This window comes from Haliotis cracherodii, unplaced genomic scaffold, assembly GCF_022045235.1.
Source record: "Haliotis cracherodii isolate W230 unplaced genomic scaffold, xgHalCrac1.p SCAF_3, whole genome shotgun sequence".
Taxonomy (NCBI): domain Eukaryota; kingdom Metazoa; phylum Mollusca; class Gastropoda; order Lepetellida; family Haliotidae; genus Haliotis; species Haliotis cracherodii.
In genome coordinates this window covers 46697468-46721703 of record NW_027266286.1, presented here as the reverse complement: position 1 = coordinate 46721703, position 24236 = coordinate 46697468, and the positions used below count along the sequence as shown (strand labels likewise).

At 39.2% G+C, this 24236-nt stretch overlaps 1 protein-coding gene across 1 annotated transcript in view; it reads right to left on the bottom strand.

The window, feature by feature from the left end:
* Positions 1-24236, bottom strand: part of LOC139475479 (mucin-2-like) — a 98436-nt gene that overhangs the window by 44997 nt on the left and 29203 nt on the right. The window contains exons 2-5 of the mRNA XM_071258683.1: positions 13499-13834; positions 11853-12017; positions 10863-10895; positions 9647-9982 (exon numbers count right to left, since the gene is read on the bottom strand). Coding sequence (XP_071114784.1) covers positions 9647-9982; positions 10863-10895; positions 11853-12017; positions 13499-13834 — 870 coding nt within the window. The remainder of the gene's footprint in view (positions 1-9646; positions 9983-10862; positions 10896-11852; positions 12018-13498; positions 13835-24236) is intronic.

Sequence of the window (24236 nt, the reverse complement as noted above, 5' to 3'; positions counted from 1 at the left end):
AAAGTAAATACCTAAACCAAGCCTAAACCAAACATAAATCCACCCAGTTTCCCAATGGAAGGCCTAAACATTTTTCAATGGAATGCCAATGGCCTCGCCCGCCATGGTTCTGAACTCAAAGCTAAATTCAAAATAGATAAAGGTCCCCATGTAGCTTGTATTCAAGAAACCAAATTCTCACATAAAACTAAATTAAACCTACCAAATTATAACGCAGTGAGAACCGACAGGTCCAAAACCATGCCAGGCAGAACAGGAGGAGGTCTAATCATCTACGTTAGAGAGGATATTAACTACGAGGAAGTTAAAGTAAACACTCCTAATCTAGAAGCTAACGGAATCCAAGTCACCATCAATAACCAAAAAATAAAAAATCATTAACATCTATCACTCAACACTAAAACCAATTAAAGATACAGACCTAGATATCCTTTACCAATTAGGAAATAAATCAACCATCTTCCTAGGAGACTTCAATGGCCATCATCCTACCTGGGGCATTGCAGATAAACTAGACTACCATGGACAACTAATATCAGAGTGGATCGAAAAAAATGACCTAATACTATTAAACAATAACCAACCAACTAGTTACGACAAAACCCACCACACCATGTCGGCTATCGACTTAACAATATGTACGCCAGACTTAGCACAAAGTCTGATGTGGGACGTCCACCCAGTACCTCTAGGCAGCGACCACTTTCCCATAAATATAACCCTAGGAAATATAAAAATACCAAATCAATCCCCTAAACAGGAACCTAAATTTCAGTACAAAAACGCCAACTGGGACCAATTCCAAGAATTATGCAACGAAGCTAATCTAAACGATTTAGAAACAACAGACCCCGAAACATTCTGTCAAAACCTAACTAACTTCATAATCAACGCAGCCAAATCCGCAATCCCCTTCAAATCATCCAACCCAGGAAAACCCACTGTCCCTTGGTGGAATGAGGAAATAGAGCTAACTAGACTAAAACGCAAATCAGCTTTCAACAGAGCTAAACGAGACCCCTCTCATCTCAAAACAGCTCATGAACTTAACCACCAAGTGCAATACCTAGTTAAAACTGCTAAAACCAAAAACTGGAAAATATTCTGTGAGGAGCTAAACCACCACACCGACGCTAGGAAGGTGTGGCGCAAAATTCACGCCATCCGAGGCATCAAACGGCACAAAAAAAGCCCCAATATAAACAACTCAACTAACCCCACCCAAAAGGCCAACAACCTAGCCAAACACTTCTCTAAAGTTAGCAGCAACAGTAACTTCAGTAAGAAATTCCAAGATAAACTAAATAAAGAAACCAAATTCTCCAAAGAAAACAGACAAGACAACCTAGAAATAAATCAACCTTACACCATAGAAGAACTAAATCACATACTAAACAACAGAAAAAAAGGAACAGCCCCTGGCCTAGACCTCACCTCTTACCAAATAATCAAACACTTACCTACCAAACTACTCCAAACTTTACTTAAACTATACAACCTAGTCTACCTAAACGGACAGGTCCCATCCTCATGGAAGGAAGCTCTAGTAATCCCAATACCTAAACCAAATAAACCAGCAGATCAGGCAAACTCCTATAGGCCCATCTCCCTAACCTCAAATCTCTGCAAAATAATGGAACTTATGACTAAAAATAGGCTACAGCACTACCTAGACCAAAACAACATCATAAACCCCGACCAAAGCGGCTTCACTCCTGGCCGATCAACTCTCGATAACCTTGCCCGACTAGAACAGGATATAAAAACAGGACAGCTAAACAAGCAATACACCATAGGCATATTCCTCGACTTCTCTAAAGCTTTCGATATGGTATGGCACCACGGGCTAATACAAAAACTAAAAAAAATAGGACTAAAAGGTCAAATAATAAACTTCATCCAAGATTTGCTAAACAATCGCAAAATTACCGTGGGTATAGACCATACACTATCGGACCAGTGTCCCCTAGAAAATGGCACTCCCCAGGGCAGCATCCTCAGCCCAACCCTCTTCAATATAATGATAAATGATCTATTCGAGGGCTTATCCCCTAAACTAAACACTTCAAAATTCGCGGATGACGGAGCCCTATGGATCCGCACTAAAAGCATTAAAATGGCAGAAAACTTAATCCAAAAATCTCTAAATAAAATACAACAATGGGCAGACAAATGGGGCTTCTCCCTTAACTCAGATAAAACAACAGGAGTAGTATTCAAACATAAAAACATGAAACCTGCCTACCCAATCCTCCAGCTAAACAACCAAACAATCAAATTCCAAAAACAAACAAAATTCTTAGGACTTATTTTCTATCAACACCTCACCTGGGAGGCTCACGTCCAAAACCTAAAAACTAGATGTAGCAAAGACCTTAACACATTAAGATGTCTCACCGGCTCTAACTGGGGAGCCTCCAAAGATACCCTCCTCTCACTATATACAACACTAATTAGATCAAAACTAGACTACGGCTGTGCCATATACAATACCCTAAACAACTCTCTTTCTAAAAAACTTGACTCAATACAATATCAGGCTCTCAAACTAATTACACGCACCCAACATGGCACCTCCTACACCTCACTTCAGGCCCTTACAGGAGAAATGCCACTAAATCTACGCAGGGAACATCTAAGCCTTAATTTCTGGGCCGCGTCCCAAACAAACCCTCTCATCCAAAACCTAATTAACCAAAACATTAGCCCAAGAAACCAAGCTCTAGCTCGCAAACACCCCTTACTCACCCCAATATCCCAAAGAATAACCAACTACCTCAATGAACACCAAACTCAAAATCTTAAACAAAACTGCAAAAAATCAAATATCTTCACCCCTAAACTCAAAATACCCCAAATAGACACAACGCTAGCTAACCAAATAAATAAACAAACCGACCCAAACATAGCTAAAACCACCACACTTGCATACATACACGAAAATTGGCCAAATTGGTGTCACATATACACTGACGGATCTTCAGACCCGATCTCCAACCACACAGGCTTCGGAGTCCATACCACACAACCAGTTATATCCACACAATCTTACCGACTCCCTAACAACCAATCTATATTCACGGCCGAACTTATGGGCATGGCCTCAGCCCTGCATAACCAACAATCTAAAAATAACAAAAAAATCCTAATTCTCACTGACTCCCTTAGTGGACTACAAGCCCTCCAAAACAAAAATACAAAAAAACGACCTAAATTAATAAACCAAATACTTAAAAGCTCCAACGACCTAACAAAAGCAGGCAAACAAATAACCTTCTTGTGGATCCCCGCCCACGTAGGAATTTACGGCAACGAAAGCGCCGATAAAGCAGCTAAATTATCTCTCAAAATACCAGAAATAAGCCTAAACCTACCCATCTCAAAATCAGAAATTAAAAGTGTAAACAAACAAAAAATAACCAAAAAATGGCATAATCAATATCAAAACTCAAATAGCCAAATCAAAAAAGTGCTCAGAAAACCACTAGCCAAACCTAAAATCCTACACCCCTCTAAAAAAATTGACAGATTAATTACAAAACTCCAAACAGGACACACTAACCTAAATAACCACCTAAAACAACTTAAAAGACACACCACAGGCAACTGCCCCCACTGCAAACAACCCGAAACCAAAGAACACGCACTCATTCACTGCACCCACTATCAAACACACAGAACCACACTACAAACCACCCTCAATATAAATAAGGTTCCTACTCTAGATGAAATACTAAACCCTCAAAATAAACTAGAAAACTTCAAGGCCCTAGACGTATTCCTAATCAAAACAGACCTAATTAAGCGCATCTAAAAATTAATTAATCTACCAATCCAAAATCCAATAAACATACAAACACCCACCTCACCCGGCTCCCTTAGTTCCCTCCTCCACCCACCTCGGCATTTATTCAAAATTTAAAAATTTCAAAAAATCAATATAAGCAACCCCTAAAAGCCCCCTCTTGGGTTGCACACACCACTTTCACCCTTCTCGGAATACACTAAATGGTCCGGCCAGGCCCGTGTGCGAAATACGCTGTAGTCGGAAAGCGCACGTTAAATCTTATATATCAGTCAGTCAGTCAGTCAGACCAGACACGCATTTATAGACGGAACAAAAAGCTACAGAAACCCTGGTCATGCAGCTGAATGCCGGGGGTCGCCTGACACTGTAGAAGAAAAAATAGGGCGCCTGATAACGCCCTGCAGACCACACAACACCTACTATGGGTGGCCACGCAACCATTCAGCAATATCATGACACTGTGTCAAATTATGTTTGCTTGTAAATGTAAATGTGCTTATTTAGAACACATGTACATTCGTATTTGAATAATAGGTTATGTATCCTTGACATGATCATCATGCTTGTGACAACCGTTACGTTCGGGCGTAGCGGTAGTAAACCCTCCATTATATCTAAAATGTTAACTTTCTTTAAACACGACCAGGTACTATAAGCGTAGGCATAGACAACAAATGCACACATTTGAACCGACTGTCGCCGCTCATTCATCGTCATGTATATCATGAAGTAATTAGGGTATTGTCACTAAAGCTTCGCGCCCGTCTGTTAGTTCTGTTAGTGAGACTACATCGTTACCGATTACATAAGCTTTGTATTGATGCGTTTATCGAGACGAATCAAAGTACGTGAGGGGTGTAAGAATGTTTTAATGCCTCACCGTCACACGAAATGAAAAACGGAGTCACTCGAATGTTTTAAGTAAGACAGTGACAATAAATAAGGGCGTCATGAGGGTCACACTTTACAGACAGGCGATAGTCAATTTACGTCAGACCTCTATACAACGTTAACATATGCTCCGATTAAATCCGAGACTCATTCAAATATTATTGTTTTATCAGCAGCGTATTGGGTGAATTATAACTATTACTGTCGGATGCTAAACGTAAGGTAGGGACATAATCTAGAATATTTATGAGTTTAAAAATGATAATTTAGTTGATTTATTTCGATTATAAGTTTTATTATTATGAATATCTCCATAACGAATATCTAATATCCGAAAGAAGATTGCAGCTCGCTTTAAAGTGCATTCTATCCCCAGCAGTTTGATTTTTGCAATTTTTTGCATTTACGAATGATGGTCACCACTCCGTAACAATTGATGCGATGGTATTTGTGGATTAGCCTTCAACTGTTATTACTGTAGAATATCACTTTTTGTAAGAATTATGAAGTGGACATTTGGAGGCGTCTCAGGATATCTTTCAGGATGTGTTTTCTAGCATTCATCACTAATTATAACAGGATATTGGAAACATGTATGGACTGCCTGGCTGTAGATAGGATTTGTGATCTTAACAATTACCGGGTGTGACAAGTATACATGATCTCATTAGGGGATACCAAGGGTATCAGTTTAATATTAGAGGAAGTTGGTAGTAAATACATAGTAGCATATCGATTTCTAATCCTTTCTTTCTCTGTGGGTAATCCTTTCAACCTGATGAAAGGAGGTCACTCGACCAGTTCGTGCATTTTTTTGTCAAATGTGTCTGTAAATGAAGGACAACTGAACAAAGAGTAAAATCTATTTCCCATGTCACTTCCAGCTAGTGACATGTAGTGAACTTAACATGTGATGATGACTTTTCATGTTTATATTACAATAGTTTGTCAAACTGTAAATGAAACTGTAATATAAATTATTAATATATTCAATGTGAGGAAATGTCAGAACGGGATATTGTCCGAGTAGGGGACTGTCATTTTGGGGGAAATGTCCTACACTCCTTAAATATATGGTGTGGTACATAAAAAATGAGCCAACAATCCCGCGTTGTAAATGTTCCTATCTAGAAAGTAATATGTGGCAATGTGTATGATAACCTTTTTATTCAGATCTTCGGAGAGGCAGCAACAGAAGCCAGCACTGGCTTGTGCTGTCCTATCCGTTCTACAAACGTTATAAAACAGTGTCAAACCATACCTACATTGTTTTGAGTGATGGATGATACAGGTACATGTTATCTTGTCTTCTTAACATTCACTTACTTCATTGGTGAAGGCGCACACGTATAACTAAACACAACGACATGAGAAACATATTTACATGACCTGTAGCCAAGAGGTCCTTGTCAATTGTAGCCCTCCCTCCTTTAGTGAACTTTAATAAACAACCGGTATCGATACATAACATGTTTTCTGGTCTCGAATCCAACGTAACAAGTTCATTAAATACTGCGTAGCAATCCTATTTCAGCGAAGGAATGTTAAGAACAAGACGACAAAATGACTGCATAGTGTAATGTGTTTGAAGTCACTGTTCTATATTCTAAGCAAACACGATACCACAGGATATGTGAGATGTTGCTGACGAAGAAATATGATCTTGTGTCAATTCAATTCTTTATTTCAATTCAATTCTTTATTTTTCAGTATAAAGGCCATAGGCCCACGTACAAACACTCACGGAAAAATACAGTATAGATCTTGTGTCGCAAATAGATGGTCATCCTTGATCCTCGCACAAATCTATCGACATCGTTCATATCTGTTGCGCTTCCGTCCTAATGACCATGAGTATTACATATGTTATAAATGTAAAAACGTCTTAAATGCCACTGGTTAACGCTACTATTCAATTGTCTGCACAGCTGAATCTACCCTACTCCTAATGAATACAATTTGCTGGAAGGTGGATTTCACCCTCCACGTTTATGATGTTATATAACGCATGACTCTTCCTGTTATTTCGTGCACCTGCTTAGCATTGTGAGTAGACAATGTAATTAACTATCCGAGTTGTCTCGCTATAAGTTACATAATAAACTGTGGGGTGCTTTTTTTATTGGAGTAGATATTCTGAGTATATTCATTGTGAATAATGCTGCAGTCTGGTTCGCTCTCAAATGTCTAGATAATAAAGAATTCATCAAATCACAACTATATCTGCAGACCCCGCCACCAAAAACCCTATTCCTTTCAGATTCATTAAGTGGGCTCCAGGCTTTAAAAAATCTAAAACACAAAAAAAAACGCCCAAAACTAAAACAACCGAAAATTAAAAGCGCCAACAATCTACGTAAACTAGGTAAAGACATAGACATAGTACGGATCCCTGCCCACGTTTGAGTGTTTGGCAACGAACACGCAGACAAAGCAGCAAAATCAGCATTAAAATTAGAAGAAGTAAGCAACAACCTACCAATGTAAAAAAATTAAATTAAAAGTAATACAAAAGTGGCAAAGTAACAGGCCACACTAAGTTAAACTCCCACCTACACCAAATTAGAAAAACACCAATCCTGGAAATGTCCCCACTGCAACTTATAGAAACCCCATAGAAAATCCTATATTGCACTCAGTACCAGCAACAAAGAACAAAACTCCAATCCACACTAAACTGCAACAATCAAATGACACTAGCAACGGTACTAAACACCCTATATGACTTACAAACCATTAAAGCACTAAGCATATATCTAATCAAAACAGGCCTACTCAGCCGCATCTAACAAAGTACAACAAAAAGCTGCCAATAAACCTTAAAATTCGAAACTTACAAAAACATACTTAGAACTACAACTGCTAAAACTACATTTAGTCCCCCCTCAACCTTTTGCATGGCATATTTCAAAATTCCAAATTTGTTATTCAAATTAAGTAAACAACCCTAAAAGCCCCCAGGTTGCCCCGCCTTCTCGGACATACCCTTTTCGACCAAACACTAAATGGCCTGGCGGGCCCGTGCGCGAATTACGCATGTGTCAGAAAGCGCACGTTAAAGTCCCAATTTAAGTAAGTAAGCAGACCCCACGTATCTGAGACACTCGACATGTGTATACGTGCACCAACTTTTGCACAAACCAAGTGTAGCAGTAGTTTGTCTGATTAACAAGCAGAAACTCATCTTACAACTTACCACTATGTGGAACAGATAAACAACACAGTATTTGACCTATCATTTTAAAACCGTCTATGTATCATGTCTTTGAAAATCATTTACAAGTTCAACACATAAGGAAGACATCTTTGATTTGGGGAACACAATGTTTCGGAGTGAATTCTTACTCCTTCACCTGATGAAGGAGTAAATATTACTTCAAAACATCGTGTTCCTCATAATAAAGTTACCATCCATAAATTCTCTTCCTTACATGTATGTATCATCCGTGTATAACCTGGTTTCTACTTCGTTTTGAGGAAAGTTATTCCGTTTTCATGAGCACATCAAAACCGAAATGTATTTTCATATATTTAATCCTGAATGCTAAATGCTAAACAGAGACTGTGATGGCCGCTGTCAACACTCAGCATTTCAGGCATTTACGGACGAACGCAAGTCCTTATTGTGTATGAATCAGATGAACTGAGGACAAAAATACACTGACAGTTTAAGAACATATCCATGTAAAGCTTTATACTGTTAACATACACCTACACCTCTTGAAACATAACACGAGCAACAGGCTTATATACATGTAGCTCCAGGTTAGATTGAACATACATCCGTAATACATGTGGAAGTAACGCACGACAGCATTTCTGAAGTGTGCATGCAGTGTACCAATATGGCGCCACTTTCTCGGCACTATTACCGACTTTTGCGGCACTATCGCGCAACTTTCACGGCAATATCGCGGCACAATCGCACCACTTTCACAGCACTATCGCGGCACTATCACGGCACTTTTGCGCCACTTACGCGAAACTTCGCGGCATTGGCGCGCAACTTTCGCGGCATTTTCTAGCCACTACGCGGTATTATCGCGCGACTTTCGAGTAACTTTCGCAATACTTTCACGGCACTATCGCGAACGTATAGCAAAATACAGGGGAAGTGACTTTTGAAATGTAGTACATTGTGAATGAATTTCGGTGTTTACGAAAAGGTGAGAGTATCATGTGCCACCGGTGGCACCCGTCACAAACACATGCAAAGGCATGTTAAATGTTCACCTGAACAAACACAGAAACGCATAAAACAGTACAAGTCACCAATGGAATTGCGTCCTTTCATAAGTGAGTGAGTGAGTGAGTATGGTTTTACGCCGCTTTTAGCAATATTCCAGCAATATCACAGCGGGGGACACCAGTAATGGGCTTCACACATTGTACCCATGTCGGGAATCGAACCCGAGCCTTCGGCGTGACGAGCGAACGCTTTAACCACTAGGCTACCCGACCGCCCCTTCCTTTCATAAGAGTTTTTGAAGCTTTATAAGGATATTGATATCGGAGCCTTATATCGTTACTCTTGAAGCCATATCGATAATTTAGCTTATGATGATGGCTTCATTATTCATCACGTTTTTAATTCCAATTTGTATTGCTACTTAATAATATCTATCTATTCATCTACATCAACCACACACCACGAGCATCATTTTGTCTTCTGGGATATGGGAGTTAAATTGGTATACGGTGTTCCCGTACCAGGACCCGCTGATTGGAGCTTAGAAGCCAAAATCTCACGGATAATGATTCTTAGTTCCTGGCACCGTGCACAGCAAATTCATTTTACCAAAGTGGCAAGCGTAAAAGACCTGTGTCACATGGAAATATCAGTTTTCGTTACGTAAAGTTTACGTTTAAATGCCGTTGTATTACCTAAATACTGTTCAAAGCAGCGTAAAATGTAATGCACTCATTCATCATTTCCTGCTGACATACCTCCAGACGATGTTTGCACTATGTGCACACACAAATCGGCTACAGCGTCAGGAGATGCCTTGGACAGGGTAACGAAAACGGTTTGGCCCACTTCGATCTTCCCTGTGGTCGAAGCAGATTCCAGTTGTACACAATTAAAGGTATAGTCAATGAAAGGAGCTAGATACAGGGTGGCGTTGCAATCGGCGTGGACACCCTTCACTGATAACTCGAGATTAACAGCTCCACCTTGCGCCCTGAGTTGACACACGCAGTTGCCTTGGTAGTTCACAGCTTTTGTCGTATCCATATAGATAGAATTACCGCTGCCAAAGTCGCGCTCACACATGTTGATGACTGAAATATAAATTTGATGCAAGCCATTGTATCTACGTTGCATAGATTACATATGTTTGTATTACTGCTACCATGACACAAAATGGTAATCTTAAACCTCTTTAGGCACTCAACATTCTCAGTGCTAACTGTCTGATATCTAGAAGGCATACGTTTCATTACCATCACACCAGCATTCGATCATTACCCAATGTGGCCTGGTTACAGAGTTTTACCCAACCAATGAGTTGGGCTGTCCCGTTGTGAAAATGAAATGATACAAGTCATTCCAACAACGGAATCGAAATGGTGCATGTAACCCAGCTAACACACGACGTTGTCACAGCTTTGGGGAAAGGTTGTGGATTGGTAACGTCGTGATATAACATTGTCACAACGTTATTATCACGTGAACGTGCAACGTTATTTCACAACGTTAAAACAACGTTGCAGATAAGGGATCACGTGGAAATGCGGTGCCCTAAACCACTCAGTCGCCCATGACCAACATTATGAAAAGATTATCACCAGTATATCACACGAGGTCTGGAATAACATGATAGGACAATGATGTACGTATATACACCGGAGTGCTTCTGAACTTACATAATAATCCGACATAGAATATGTCTTCAGCAACCCATGATTGCCTTAAGAGGCGGCTATGCTTGTCGTTAGAGGCGTCTAACGGAATCGGGTGATCAGACTCGCTAACTTGGTTGATGCATGTCATCGTATCTCAAATGCATAGTTCGATACTCATGACGTCAATCAATGGATTGTTTGGTACTGATCAAATTATCTACAGTCCGCCGTTATATCGCGGGAATATTGCTATTTTTGTCGTTTTACAACACACTAACAAACAAAACGTCTGGATGAGGAGGTTGCATCTACATACCTTTGTCATTGGGGTCCTCTGAGCAGATGTTGGCTGAAACAGATGTTTCCTGTATACAACATTATTTAACATTCACACTGGTTCAGAACTGGCCGATTTGCTGACAGGCTGTAATGTTCTATTTTATGTTTCAAAGCTTTATTTCAGTCATTTTCGTGCGTCTGCTCAGGTGATGAAAATTTATTTTCAATGTAGATCTCAACATGTAGGTGACCTGAAGACGCATACGCGCTGAATTGAACATGGAACCGGGAAACTATGTTTTAAGCAAAATGTGGCGCTTCATCATACTTTACACACATATATGACAGGCACTGACAGCGCCTGAAGCAAAGTTAAGTTCTGCATTGCACGATGTCCCTGTCGGATATAGAAAGCGACAAATTACAAATACTCTGACCCGTAAAGATTCCGGGGTAGAATAGGTCTTCAGCAACCCATACTTGCCGTAAAAGGCGACTATGCTTGTCGTAAAAGGCAAATAACGGGATCGGGTGGTCAGGCTCGCTGACTTGGTTGATACATGTCATCGATCCAAATTGCATGGATGGATGCTCATGTTGTCAATCAGTGAATTGTCTGGTCCAGACTCGATCATTTACAGACCGCCGTCATATAGCTGGAATATTGCTGAGTGCGGCGTTAAACAACAAACAAACAAACAAATAATCTGTTGTCCCTTAACGTTTCATACAGTCACTCAGTTTGTCGATTTCTGTTGTGTTTCGGACCATAAAGTGGTGCTTCACATATGCTGTTGAAATCACAATTATGCATGTAATTGTACATATCGTTATAACAAAATGCTTATCAGTCATGAGAAGGAAGATCAACGGCTGTCTTTTATGTTTCGGTAAAGCTTAATGGTTTGGATTGGAAAGTGTTCAATCCCTGTTTCAAACCAAATGGTTATGAATACGAGGGGGTTAACGTTATTAAAGAGGCAACGAGTCTTTGTGATAATATGGCAATGGACTTGAAGATGCATACCTGTATTAGGAGGCACCAGACCCTTGCTGACAGTTTGTGTACTAGGCCTTGTAGTTGGAGGCGGAGTCGGCGTCGGCGTCGGCGTCGGCGTCGGCGTAGTTACTGGCACAGAAGTGGTTGTTGATGGTTTCAAGGTCCCCGCATAGCAGTTCAAACTGAGAGATCCTGCAAACAGACCAAAGATGAAATAATAAATAGACGTACATTTTGATGGTCATTCAGAAGTTTCCAGAGTGAGCTAGTAAAATCCGCATCCACAATATTGCAGCCACATAGCGATGAAAACGATGTACTTATTGTGAAATATCTGTTGATAAAGGGCACCAGCAAACAAAGCTAGGCTACCATACTGGGGATCATGGGAACTTACAGTTCCTATTTGAATTTCCAGAAAAAAAACAGTACCTATATTATAAATTACTTGTACACATACTATATTTGTTTCACCGGGGAAGGATATGTCACGTTACACCATCTCTGTAATCATGTTATCAATTAACCTCTGTATATCATCACAAGAGACATGCTCAGAAATGGATGCTCCACACACTACTTGGTGTAGATGTCCACACACTGCATGGATATGGATGTCCATACAACGCTGGGTATAGATGTCTACACTCTACTGAGAAAGAATGCCCATACAACAATGGGTACAGATGTCCACGCTCTACTTGGTATAGATGTCCACACTCTATTGGGTATACAATGTAGATGTTTATACTCTACTGGGTATAGATACACACACAACACTGGGTATAGATGTCTACACACTACTGGGTATAGATGTCAATACAACACTGGGTATAGATGTCCACACAACACTGGGTATAGATGTCTACACACTACTGGGTATAGATGTCCATACAACACTGGGTATAGATGTCCACACAACACTGGGTATAGATGTCTACACACTACTGAGTATAGATATCCATACAACACTGGGTATAGATGTCCACACTCTATTGGGTATAGATGTCTATACTCTACTGGGTATAGATGTCTACACACTACTGGGTATAGATGTCTACACACTACTAGGGTATAGATGTCCACGCTCTATTAGGTATAGACGTTTGCACTCTACTCGGTATAAATGTCCACACACTATTGGGTATAGATGTCTATACTCTACAGGGTATAGATGTCCACACAACACTGGGTATATATGTCTACACACTATTTGGTATAGATGTCTATACTCTACTGGGTATAGATGTCCACACAACACTGGGTATAGATGTCTACACACTACTGGGTATAGATGTCTACACTCTACGGTGTATAGATGTCCACACTCTATTGGGCATAGATACAAGAATGGTCATCCGTCAACTTCTAAGACGTTGTTATCCATAAAAATTGTGTCTACCTTGTCATCCGTCAACTTCTAAGTAATGCTTATCAAACAATTTAGCATATAGATGTCCAAATATTACCGCATGTAGTCGTTCATACACTGACGCATATAGTTGTTCATGAACTAACGCATATTTTTGTTCATACACAGACGCAAATAGGTATTCATACATTCTTTTTTCAGTCACTGGTGCGCCTTCCCGAACTGGATTGTTTACATACCGCCCTGACATACCTGGAATATGTATGTTTTCGGCGTCATAAACATTTACTCTCTCACTCACCTCCAAACGATAGTTGCCCTATGTGCACGCACAACGCCGCTTTAGCGTCAGTGGATGATTTTGTGAGAGTAATGTAGACGACCTGGCCAGGCTCTATTTTCCCTGTGGCAGTTATCGGCTCTTTACCGACACATCTAAACGAGTACTCAATGTGCGGTGATATCAACAGGGTAGAATCACAGTCAGTTTCATTTCCCCGCACGGATAACAGGAGTTCAACAGAGCCACCTTGCGCCTTGAGTCCACATGTACAGCTGCCTTGATAATTGACAGCTCTTGCCGTGTCCAGATAGAGGGAGTTACCGTTACTGAAGGAGTTCTCGCACATGTTGATAACTGTAAAAAGAAATACATAAAGAATTAGAAAAAACACATTCTTTGACACGTTTTTCTACTTTGGATATGTATTAATATTCAAATTGACAAAATTGAATGCTGTAGGAGTAGTTATGTTCGGATGTCTTTAAGGGAGGAAATCAAAACGTCTAATACTCACGAATTATAGTACATGATAATGAGGTGTTTGCAAAACGGTAAATCATGGAATGTCCTATATGTTCCAATATCCCCAGTAGGGATTCGGGATAAGAATAACGTGGAATTGATATTAGCGGTGCAATATATGTGGTTCGTAGGAGGCGACTAAATGGATAGGGTGGCAAGGCTCGGTGACGTGATTGATTGTATGCCATCTTATCCCAACTGCGTGTTTTAATATTCTTACTGTCAGTATCTGGATTACGTTAAGACGGTCATCATATAGCTGACATATTGCCGATTGTAGCATTTATAACAGAGCAACAAACCAACAGCACCGATTGTTAACTAGGACATGACACAATACAAGTCCTAGTTAATTACCCGTCCAAATGAAGTTAGTGTCTTCCTGCATCGATCGATAATACTATTTGTACACTGTCTTAAAGAGAGTTGTAGCAGTTAATTGTAATTGTCTGGTCCATTATATATATTTTTTCAGCAAAAAAAAGGAAAGACAATATGATTTAGAGCAGCCGTTATTCCGGCTAGACTGTGTGATACATTAAACACAATATACCATTTTTTAAAGGCAAGGTCACGTATTGATAAAAAATTACCTTTATCACCCGGGTCAGATCGGCAAACCTGTCCTACACAAACAGAAGAGGATAATATTCCATCATAACGAATTAACGCTACCAGTACTTGTCTACTACAAATGAATACCAATTTTACATACATGCTTTAAATGTGATGACAATAACAATGTGAATCGCTTTGCTCCGTAGACTTGGGATTAATCGTCAAACGGAATATGCACGAAAACAACACTTTTAGGCGTGGCCCTGATTATTATCTAAATTCTTTTGTGTAGCATCATACCCATGCTCGCGGGTATCACCAAAGAGATAAAGGTCCGAAACCTGCATCACATCACATGATATCATATTAGAAATATTTGAATGAACACTGCTGAAGACAGGGTTTAGTCCCACTCAAGTTATATCATACCATAAATATATGAATCAACACTGCTGAAGACAGGTTTAGTCACACTTATATGATATCATATTAGAAATATATGAATCAACAGTGCTGAACACAGGGTTCAGTCCCACTCACATGATATCACATTAGAAATATATGAATCAACACTGAAGACAGGGTTAAGACACACTTATATGATATCATATTATAGATATAGGAATCAACACTGCTGAAAACAGCGTTAAGTCCCACTCACATTATATCAAATCATAAATATATGAATCAACACTGCCGTTGACAGGGTGAAGACACACTTATATGATATCATATCATAAATATATGAATCAACACTGCTGAAAACAGGGTGAAGCCACACTTATATGATATCATATTATAGATATATAAATCAACACTGCTGAAAACAGGGTGAAGACACACTTATATGATATCATATTATAGATATATAAATCAACACTGCTGAAGGCAGGGGTACATGTCCCACTAACGTGAAAAAACGTTTACCGTGTATTCTCTCAAACTTGATATTTGGATGAATATATTCATGTTAAGGTCATAGTGCATACGTGCTACAGTTTTGTGTCTCAAGTTAATGGTTTTCTTTTCTCATTTCAACATACAATTTCCTTACCTTGTATGACGAAGCAGTGTGACAACAATAAACACAACAAAAGCGCAGTCTTAAGCCCTGTATCCATCCCGGATGAGTCGTGTGTGTAGGAACTCCTTAAAACGTGTACGTGCGAAAATTAATCCTGTTTTAAAATCCACTTAATTTAGATGATGCTAGTGGGGATAACATGTGACTTCCGAGTAGACTTTCCTATGGTAAGCTTCAAATTTACTATTGCGGTGTATGCCAATCGCCTCCATGAAACCCACGTGTGACATCTTTTCTGTTGTTGTCGGAGACAGACACAGTTACATTCTGACATTGTTATATCACATATAACAATATCAACTTGGATCAACTTTATTGTTATTTACACGATAAAGCGTCCTAAGAATTGCACAGTATCGACTTACAATTATCGCAAGTATAAACTTTATTGATTCCTCGTTATCATAAATTTCCCAGCAATATATGCAACTACTGGCTAATAGAGAAACCATTATGACTTGAAAGATGCTATTCTACCCTAGGCGTTCCGTGTGAATGTTCAAATGAATTTCAGCGCAACATATAAGAAACTGTGTACAGATATATGCAGATGCATCCACCATGTTTTACCAGTGATGTCACGATATTGTGCAACAGTATCAGAAGCCCAATCTTCATCATCATCATCATCATCATCATCATTATTATTATTATTATTATTAATATTATTATTATTATGTACAGATTAAAATAAAAAATGCAGCAAAGAGGGTTTGGGTGATCCTGGCACAGTCAGGCTGGTAAGGCTCATATCATCAGCTCAGGTCCTCTTGCCCCCTCTATACTCAGCCAAGACAGCGAATGGGACTTCTCCCAGGAAGCGCCACCTTGTTAAATCCAGCCAGAACTTTTCGGAGAAAGTGAAGATCTAGACTCTCCAACACTGCAGCGTTCTGCATTAATTACGCAGATTGTCAGAAGGGCTGTATTCCTTGTGCTCTCCCAATGTCTATCAACAGATTGGGTGGTACCAAACCTAAGGCAACGAGAACAATTTTCATTATTATTATTATTATTATTAGAAGTAGTTGTAGTAGTAGTAGTAGCAGCAGTAGTAGTAGTAGTAGTAGTAGTAGTAGTAGTGCGGATTAAAATGAATAAATGCAGCAAAGAAGGTTTGGGGGATCCTGGCACAGCCAGGATGGTAAGGCTCATCAGCTCAGCGCGCTTGTCCCCTCTACACGCAGCCTATGTTAATATTATTATTGAATATTTCATTAGATGATAAGTATAGTAGCAGCGTAAAGTACCATCCTCATAAAAGTTATGTTATCCAGTTTTGAAGAAGAATTACATTCTTGATCTGTTAGGTTATAATTGTTGCCCCTTGACACATATTAGTGAGTCATTATCACCATCTCGGAGAATATGTGTACAGCAATCAGTCACTATGAATAATTAATGGTGACACTACTGACACACAGTCGTATGGTGCGGAACATATGATGATGCTATTCAGATGAGTGTGGCATTTATCCTTCAGAAATCACTCAATATCCCAAGCTGCCACACGCCATTGTTGATCAGTCAGATCAACGCGGGGACATTGAGATACGTTAGTGCGCCATTTGATGATGATGCTTTGTGCATACACGTGACAGGTGTCTTCAGGGATGTTGTTAATCCCGTCTCACTAATGTAACGTGTTATATTCTATAGAAAATGCTTTGCGATTCGCTACTTGCAATCTTCCTTCAATTAATTAGCATCAAATTGCAGTGATAAATATAGATTAGACAACCTATTATCCTCGCGAATGTCTCAGAGCACAGCTAAATGCTTGAGATTCATGAATAACATGTACGTGTACAGGGAAAAATTCGCGCAACGGGGCTTTGCAAGTTCCACATATACAATGTAGATGCGCAGATTATTGTAAGGTAATATCAAGATATGTGTGTGTATATTCAATGCCAACACTACAATTATGATAAAATATATTAATTTAAATTATTAATGCATGCCAATTAAGCAGTTACACCCAGCTCTGAAAATAGTACTAGCTACCATTGAGACAATTCATTCTTAATTGACCTGAAATATTTTTACATGAACACAAATCGTCCCAAACATTTATGAACGCAAACTGTATATTTCACGTTGCTGTCACACTTAATATTTCTTAGACGGGGGACTGATTGCAAATTCAAATTACAACACAGATCAAATCTTGTTTGTTCAAAATACATTCTTTAAACATAATACAATATACATGACAATGCTGTTTTAAATATACACTTGATCTAGCGTATTAGATCACGCTGACTGCAGTACACAAATCCAAATCCATGCTGCTGTTCGTTTCATAACCAATATAACTACATACAAGTAACACTTAGTTGCTGATAAATGACAATGCTGTCCTTGAAATAGTGAAATGTTTGCAGACAGTTTGCAGGGTGGCACTGTTGTCTGAGGCAAATTTCCGAAGTGACAGGATCATTTGAACAAAGGGCCAGTAACACCTTCTCCCATTTTTAGACTGACACGCCCTAATGTAATGGAAATATTATTCAAAGCTGCTTTCGGTCCAGCGCATTCGCACTGAAGAGTGTTAAACTCTGTCCACCAGCATTAACATAATTGTGTCAGTCAGATATTGTTATAACATATCTGGAGTCAGAATGTGAGATTCGAAGGAAAGCACCTCCATACTACTTTAAAAATCTGCTGCGTGGATTCATGGTGATGTATTTTAGCGACACATTGTTTTCGAATCACCAGTCCGTTCGACTATCTGATAAAAGAGCATACACGTGTGTGATAAAGACGAAAGGATGGTAACATCAGTGTGGACACACATTATGTCTGCCACAAGACACAGGATTGACCAAATATCACACATACATATGTACATGTCTGTGACTTACAATGAGATGTCATACTGGCAAGACAGGGGCATCGTCCCATGAACGATATGTTTTTTTTGCTGCTGCTACTTCGTCACTTACCATTCGAAGACATAATATAGTTTATAGAATATTTAGGAAAACAACAACGTCATGCTATTATTACCCTAAATGTGTATGTCAACACCTGCTTGACCTCTCGTATGGTACTATGTGATGTACTCAAACGTCACAGTAAGATAGGTGGAGCGTTATATCTTGTCATCTGTTGTTTGCGTAAACATCTGTATAATTTATGCTTTCAAGATCCAAATAACATGTTTTCATGTGTACTTTACCAGCAAGGCAGTTTTATTCTTATTTCATTATCATATGATAATGGTCATTTTTACCACAGTTATTAATAAGATCAGATATGACAAAGCGACGAACTACGTATTACACGTTACGACACACAGGATACAATTAACCTGTACAATAGACAAATCATATAAGATATACATGCAGCTGCGATAACCTACATATAAAACGACGTCATACTGAAGCAAGATAGGGACCTTATTTCACTGGTGTTTGCCGACGTAACGAGATGTTGCTGCTTGTTCTCCTGTTCTTACTGCAGACAGTTGATATCGAAGGTACATATGTATGATATCAACACTAATCATCCGAATGTCATAACCATACATTGATTTGCCGAACACCAGTTAGGACAGGAACACATGCCATCATTTAACGTCTCTTGGGCATTGAACCACTGACATTTCACTCTCTGTGCAGACGCTCTATTCACGAGACTACGGAGGCGGTCATTTAAAAAGGTCATGCACCACCAAAAACCCACGAAGCATGAAGTGTACTGGTCATAAATGTGTGTTCATTTGGCGGTCATGCCATGTGTTACGTTACATACATTTTTATGCCTTTCGAAAGTTAGTGTGAGATAATGTACCGGGTTATATAATCTAGAAGTATTCTTGGAATGCGTATTTGAATGTATATGCTTTAATGTGATTGTGGTCGGCCATTACATTGAAACATCAATTTATTTTACTTGCTGTACCACATATTGCAAACTTATATTGTGCTAATGCAAAGATGTTAAAGATAAGTGTGTTTAAGGGATGACATGAGGTAGCTGAAATTGCAGTTCACATTATGATGTTCGCAGTAACGTAGAGTTGTGTGCGGTCGTTCGGTTGTAAGGGGGTCTCCTAGCGAATGGGTGAGACAATTGTGCTTTATGTCACAGTTTGCAATAGCCCACCAATACCTCGGTGGTCTGTCGAAGGTCGAGTCAGGATCAAACAAACCAGTGTTTGAGACTTGTGACTTGTGACGCCATAAGCTAAATCACAGACCCAGACCACCCAATCCAATTCCAGTCAGTCACCTTTCAAGACAGGCATGGGGCTATTGTGTAACATTTACACAATATAATATGTCTAGGACGTCCATGATTCAAACTATATATTTTCATCATTGTTCCTTACATCTCTACATATTTATTTTCAAGTCGCAATGGATAAGTATTGGATTATGACCTGGGTACTTTTGGCCAAATTAGGAATGAGGGTTTCATTTTCCTCAGTGAAAGTTGAAAATAAATTAAAAAACAGATTATTTCAGTATAGCTTATTGATTCTAGTTTTGTCTAAGGCACATTTCTGTTTGATATGTATGGAGCAGTGGATAGCAATTTGTTTGTACAGTTTGAAACGAGGTTATGCACTGTGTATGATTATATGACACGCCTTTCTGAGTGCAAGCACACGCCGAGGTGGTGGAACGTTGCTCATGCTATAATCCACTGTGTGGTATGCTTCAGATTAAATACTCACCCCACCTGATGACAAATTCCATGTTCTTTTAAGAATGAGTGAGTGAGTTGGGTTTAACACCGCTTTTAACATTATTCCAGTTATATCACGGCGTGTCGGCTTAATATGGGAGGAAAGCCCGAAGTGATGCAGGTCATAGACGTTTATCACTTCGGTGAAACCCACGATCACGGGTATGGTGCTGACAAACCTAGAAACGTTATCGGGGCGAACCGGTTTCGAACCCACAGTCATAGGTTTCTGGCGTGCCTCCTGTTCTTTTCAGAGTAACGAGAGGTGGATAGCATAAGTCTATTCATATTTTATATGCTTGGTTTCTAGGCAACTGCTGCCCAGATGCATGGATCCGGTTCAGTAATTCCTGCTACTTGTTTGTTGGTACAAAGGCGACATGGATGGAGGCATCTGTGAGTATCGGTATTACAATAGTTATGCACGTGAGTACATGCATATGACCACAGTATTAAAAAAAACAACACAGATTTATTTAAGTGTTATTAACATATACACCCGGATGTCCTAAACTTAAAATTAGAAATCCTTTGTATGGATTTCTCCAATCGTATCATTGATGAGATGCTTTTAGTTCTAAAAAGAATAATAATGGAATGAATACTTTTAGATATTTGTCCTAGTTAAACTGACACAAAATAGTGTGACAAGCATAAGTGAAGGTCAAAAAGGTCAAGAAAAGATATTTTATCACATCTGCCTAGACGTACTGTTGCTGGCCTAGCTAACTGAATAAACTTTAGAAATAGGAGAATACATTTCTTTTAATGCTTTGATGCTTTTTACCGCAATATTCCAGCTATATTCGGCCGTCTCTTAATAATATATTGACTCTGGACCAGACAAAACATATATTAGACCTGGTACTAGATTCATTGGACATAAACAGCAATGCCCCAAATCCGGTGATGACGCTGTTTAATGTTCCTATGCATACTATGAATGTCGTGTAACACGTTATATCATATTATTTATATGATTGAAAACAATCATTTAGCCTAGAATCTGCATTAGGCAGAAATGTCGTATGATTATGGATTGCTTATATTTACATGGATTAAGTTGTTTTGTCTGCTGGTGATCATCTGGATCCCAAGACATAGCACTAGTTTTGCAGCATTTTACTGAAAATGTTAAACAGAAAAAAAGAGAAAGTGTTTGGAGCAAGACAGTAAAATTTCCCCAGTATGTAGACTGCCGTCCTAAGGTGGTCTTGCGGGATATCATGAACTCCTATGTACAACCTATGTACAATATGTTCGAAGGCAACATGTATTTCAACAACAAAAGTCCATTTACTTACATCACTAAAAATGTTCAGTAAAGTTGGAGAACGTTTACTTTCGGACCGATGTCCGTGCATTATTTGTATGTGGCAAAACAAAATTACAAAACTTGTTCGACTATGATAATAAACATAACTTAACCATTTTAGATAATTTAAGCATCACGACGTTAATCGTTTGATTAAATAAATTGGTATAAGTGTGACATATCTGGCCAGTATGTTAACTGAGGAACAAATCTGTCAAACACAACGCAACAGTACTATAAACTGTGCGCTTAACGATACAATCAGAAGTCCATTCCGCCTTTGTACTGGATTCCAAAGTTCCATAGATATTTGCACGAAGTGATATATTGCCGAGTCCATCAAATGTTCCGTCTAATCCTTGTCTCAAAGATTTAATAGCCATAATCCTTAATGCAATGAAGGAGGGATAATCTTCATATTCACAGAAATCATTTGAGTGGGGTTGGAATTAAGTGGTATTAATACCATGTGGATTCTCAAAATGTTTTGTGCCATCTCAGAAAGAACCAAGTTCCATTACATCAAAACATTTGATATTCAACTTTGTACACCACAATGTTAAGGAAAATGTGGTTATGAGTCACTGTCAACTAGTGATAATACCAGGTGTTAGCGAAAAGGTGAGCGTATCCTGTCCAATCAATGGTCCCCCTCACAAACACATGCAAAGGCAATTGTAAACTAGAAGTCAACATAGGGAACTGCGTCGGACATAATTTTTGCCACTGATGCTATTTGTTATTCGTAATGGTTTGCATGTCCTTGTTGTGTTTATTTTGATCCGGAACATTTGTCACTGACACTATAACATTAATCCTCTTCATTTTGCACCTCTTGGTCCGCTAAGTCTGCTTTTATGGCCAAAATAGCATTGTTGCGTTTTTTGTTTTGAATAGTATACATTCCAACTGTTGAAGTATCTTTTCTTGAAGACGACAGTGATATCGATGCAAATATATGAAGGCTTTCCCAATTGCGAGAGTTGATTTGGGGTATTTGTTCCATTATTTAATATTTAACTCCAGCTTTCACATACTTCAGGAGACAGTTTTTTGACACAACACTGGGTAGATAAGTAATCATTCGACCCGTGAAGATTCCGGGGTAGAATAGGTCTTCAGCAACCCATGCTTGCCGTAAAAGGTGACTATGATTCTCGTAAAAGGCGACAAACGGGATCGGGTGGTCAGGCTTGCTGACTTGGTTGATGCATGTCATCGATCCCAATTGCGTGGACCGATGCTCATGATGTTAATCACTGGATTGTCTGGTCCACACTCGATTATTTACAGACCGCCGTCATATAGCTGGAATATTGCTAAGTGCGGCGTTATACAACTAACAAACAAACAAAACTTTGAGGAATTCACAACAATCACTATGACGAGGTATGCATATCTGCGGCGTTAAACAACAAACCAAACCAAACCCCAAAAATGTAATCATCCAATCTTGAAATATACATTTGCACTGCATTTTAGCAATTATGTGCAGCGCATGGTGCTGCACTTGCAGCTCTGGAAACTGCCCAGGAAAATGCATTCATACGTGGCTACATGCAGGTGTTTGGCGGTAAGTACAATTTAATGTTTACATGTATATTCACAAACAACAGGTAAAGCATCATTTCATTTCATCATACAGAACATAGTATGTATCAACACTGTAGCATATCAAACGTCGTGTTAGTGAGTGATTATGATTTAACACCTCCCTCAATAGTACTTCAGTTATATTACAGAATGTATGCTTGTCGTGATGCCGATAATTGCCACGTTTGTGAAACCTACCAGAACGAAACCTTATACTATGAATATCGCATTGGGTGTAGGTTTCAAATGGACGCAATTCTGCACATTGAATGACTGCGTCTCAGGCGGCTGAGCTACATCTGTTTCACTTTGATCGGATACAGATACAGTCTATGATCCAATTCTTCTTCATCACACATTTCTTTTCCAAAGCATGTACGATGATGGGATTATGTTTGGTAAAACCAAAGGACAAACTTATTTTTTAGCATTATGTTGGGCACAAATTATTTTGTTCAAGATGATCTCAAGGTATTGAATGGCCGAGTGCGAGATAAAAAAATCTCTTCTTTTGTTGCATTTTGGTGAAATGTATCTTCCGCTTACTTCACTCTCTGTATGCATATATATAGAACTCGGTGCAGATCTTACGACGTGGATCGGTGGTAATGATATGGATGTAGAAGGCATATGGAAGTGGTCCCCGAGTTGACAAACCGTGGACTTCACCGATTGGGGACCGGGAGAACCAGATGGTACAGGGCCCAATTCTGGAGACTGTCTTGAGATATGGTCGTGGCCAAATCACAACTATCGATGGGGAGATGTTCCTTGTCACTTGCAACGCAGTTTCCTCTGCGAAAAACAGTAAGACTGTATTTCATTAAGATATTAATACAGTCAGGGACGAAACAGTGTCATGTTCTTCATGTTAAACTGAGAATGAACAATTCATCTCACAACAGTACTCTGTATAATCATAATTCTCAACTAAATTGGGGAGCACGGGTTGTCCAGTCATCTATGGTGCCGGAAATCGCTGT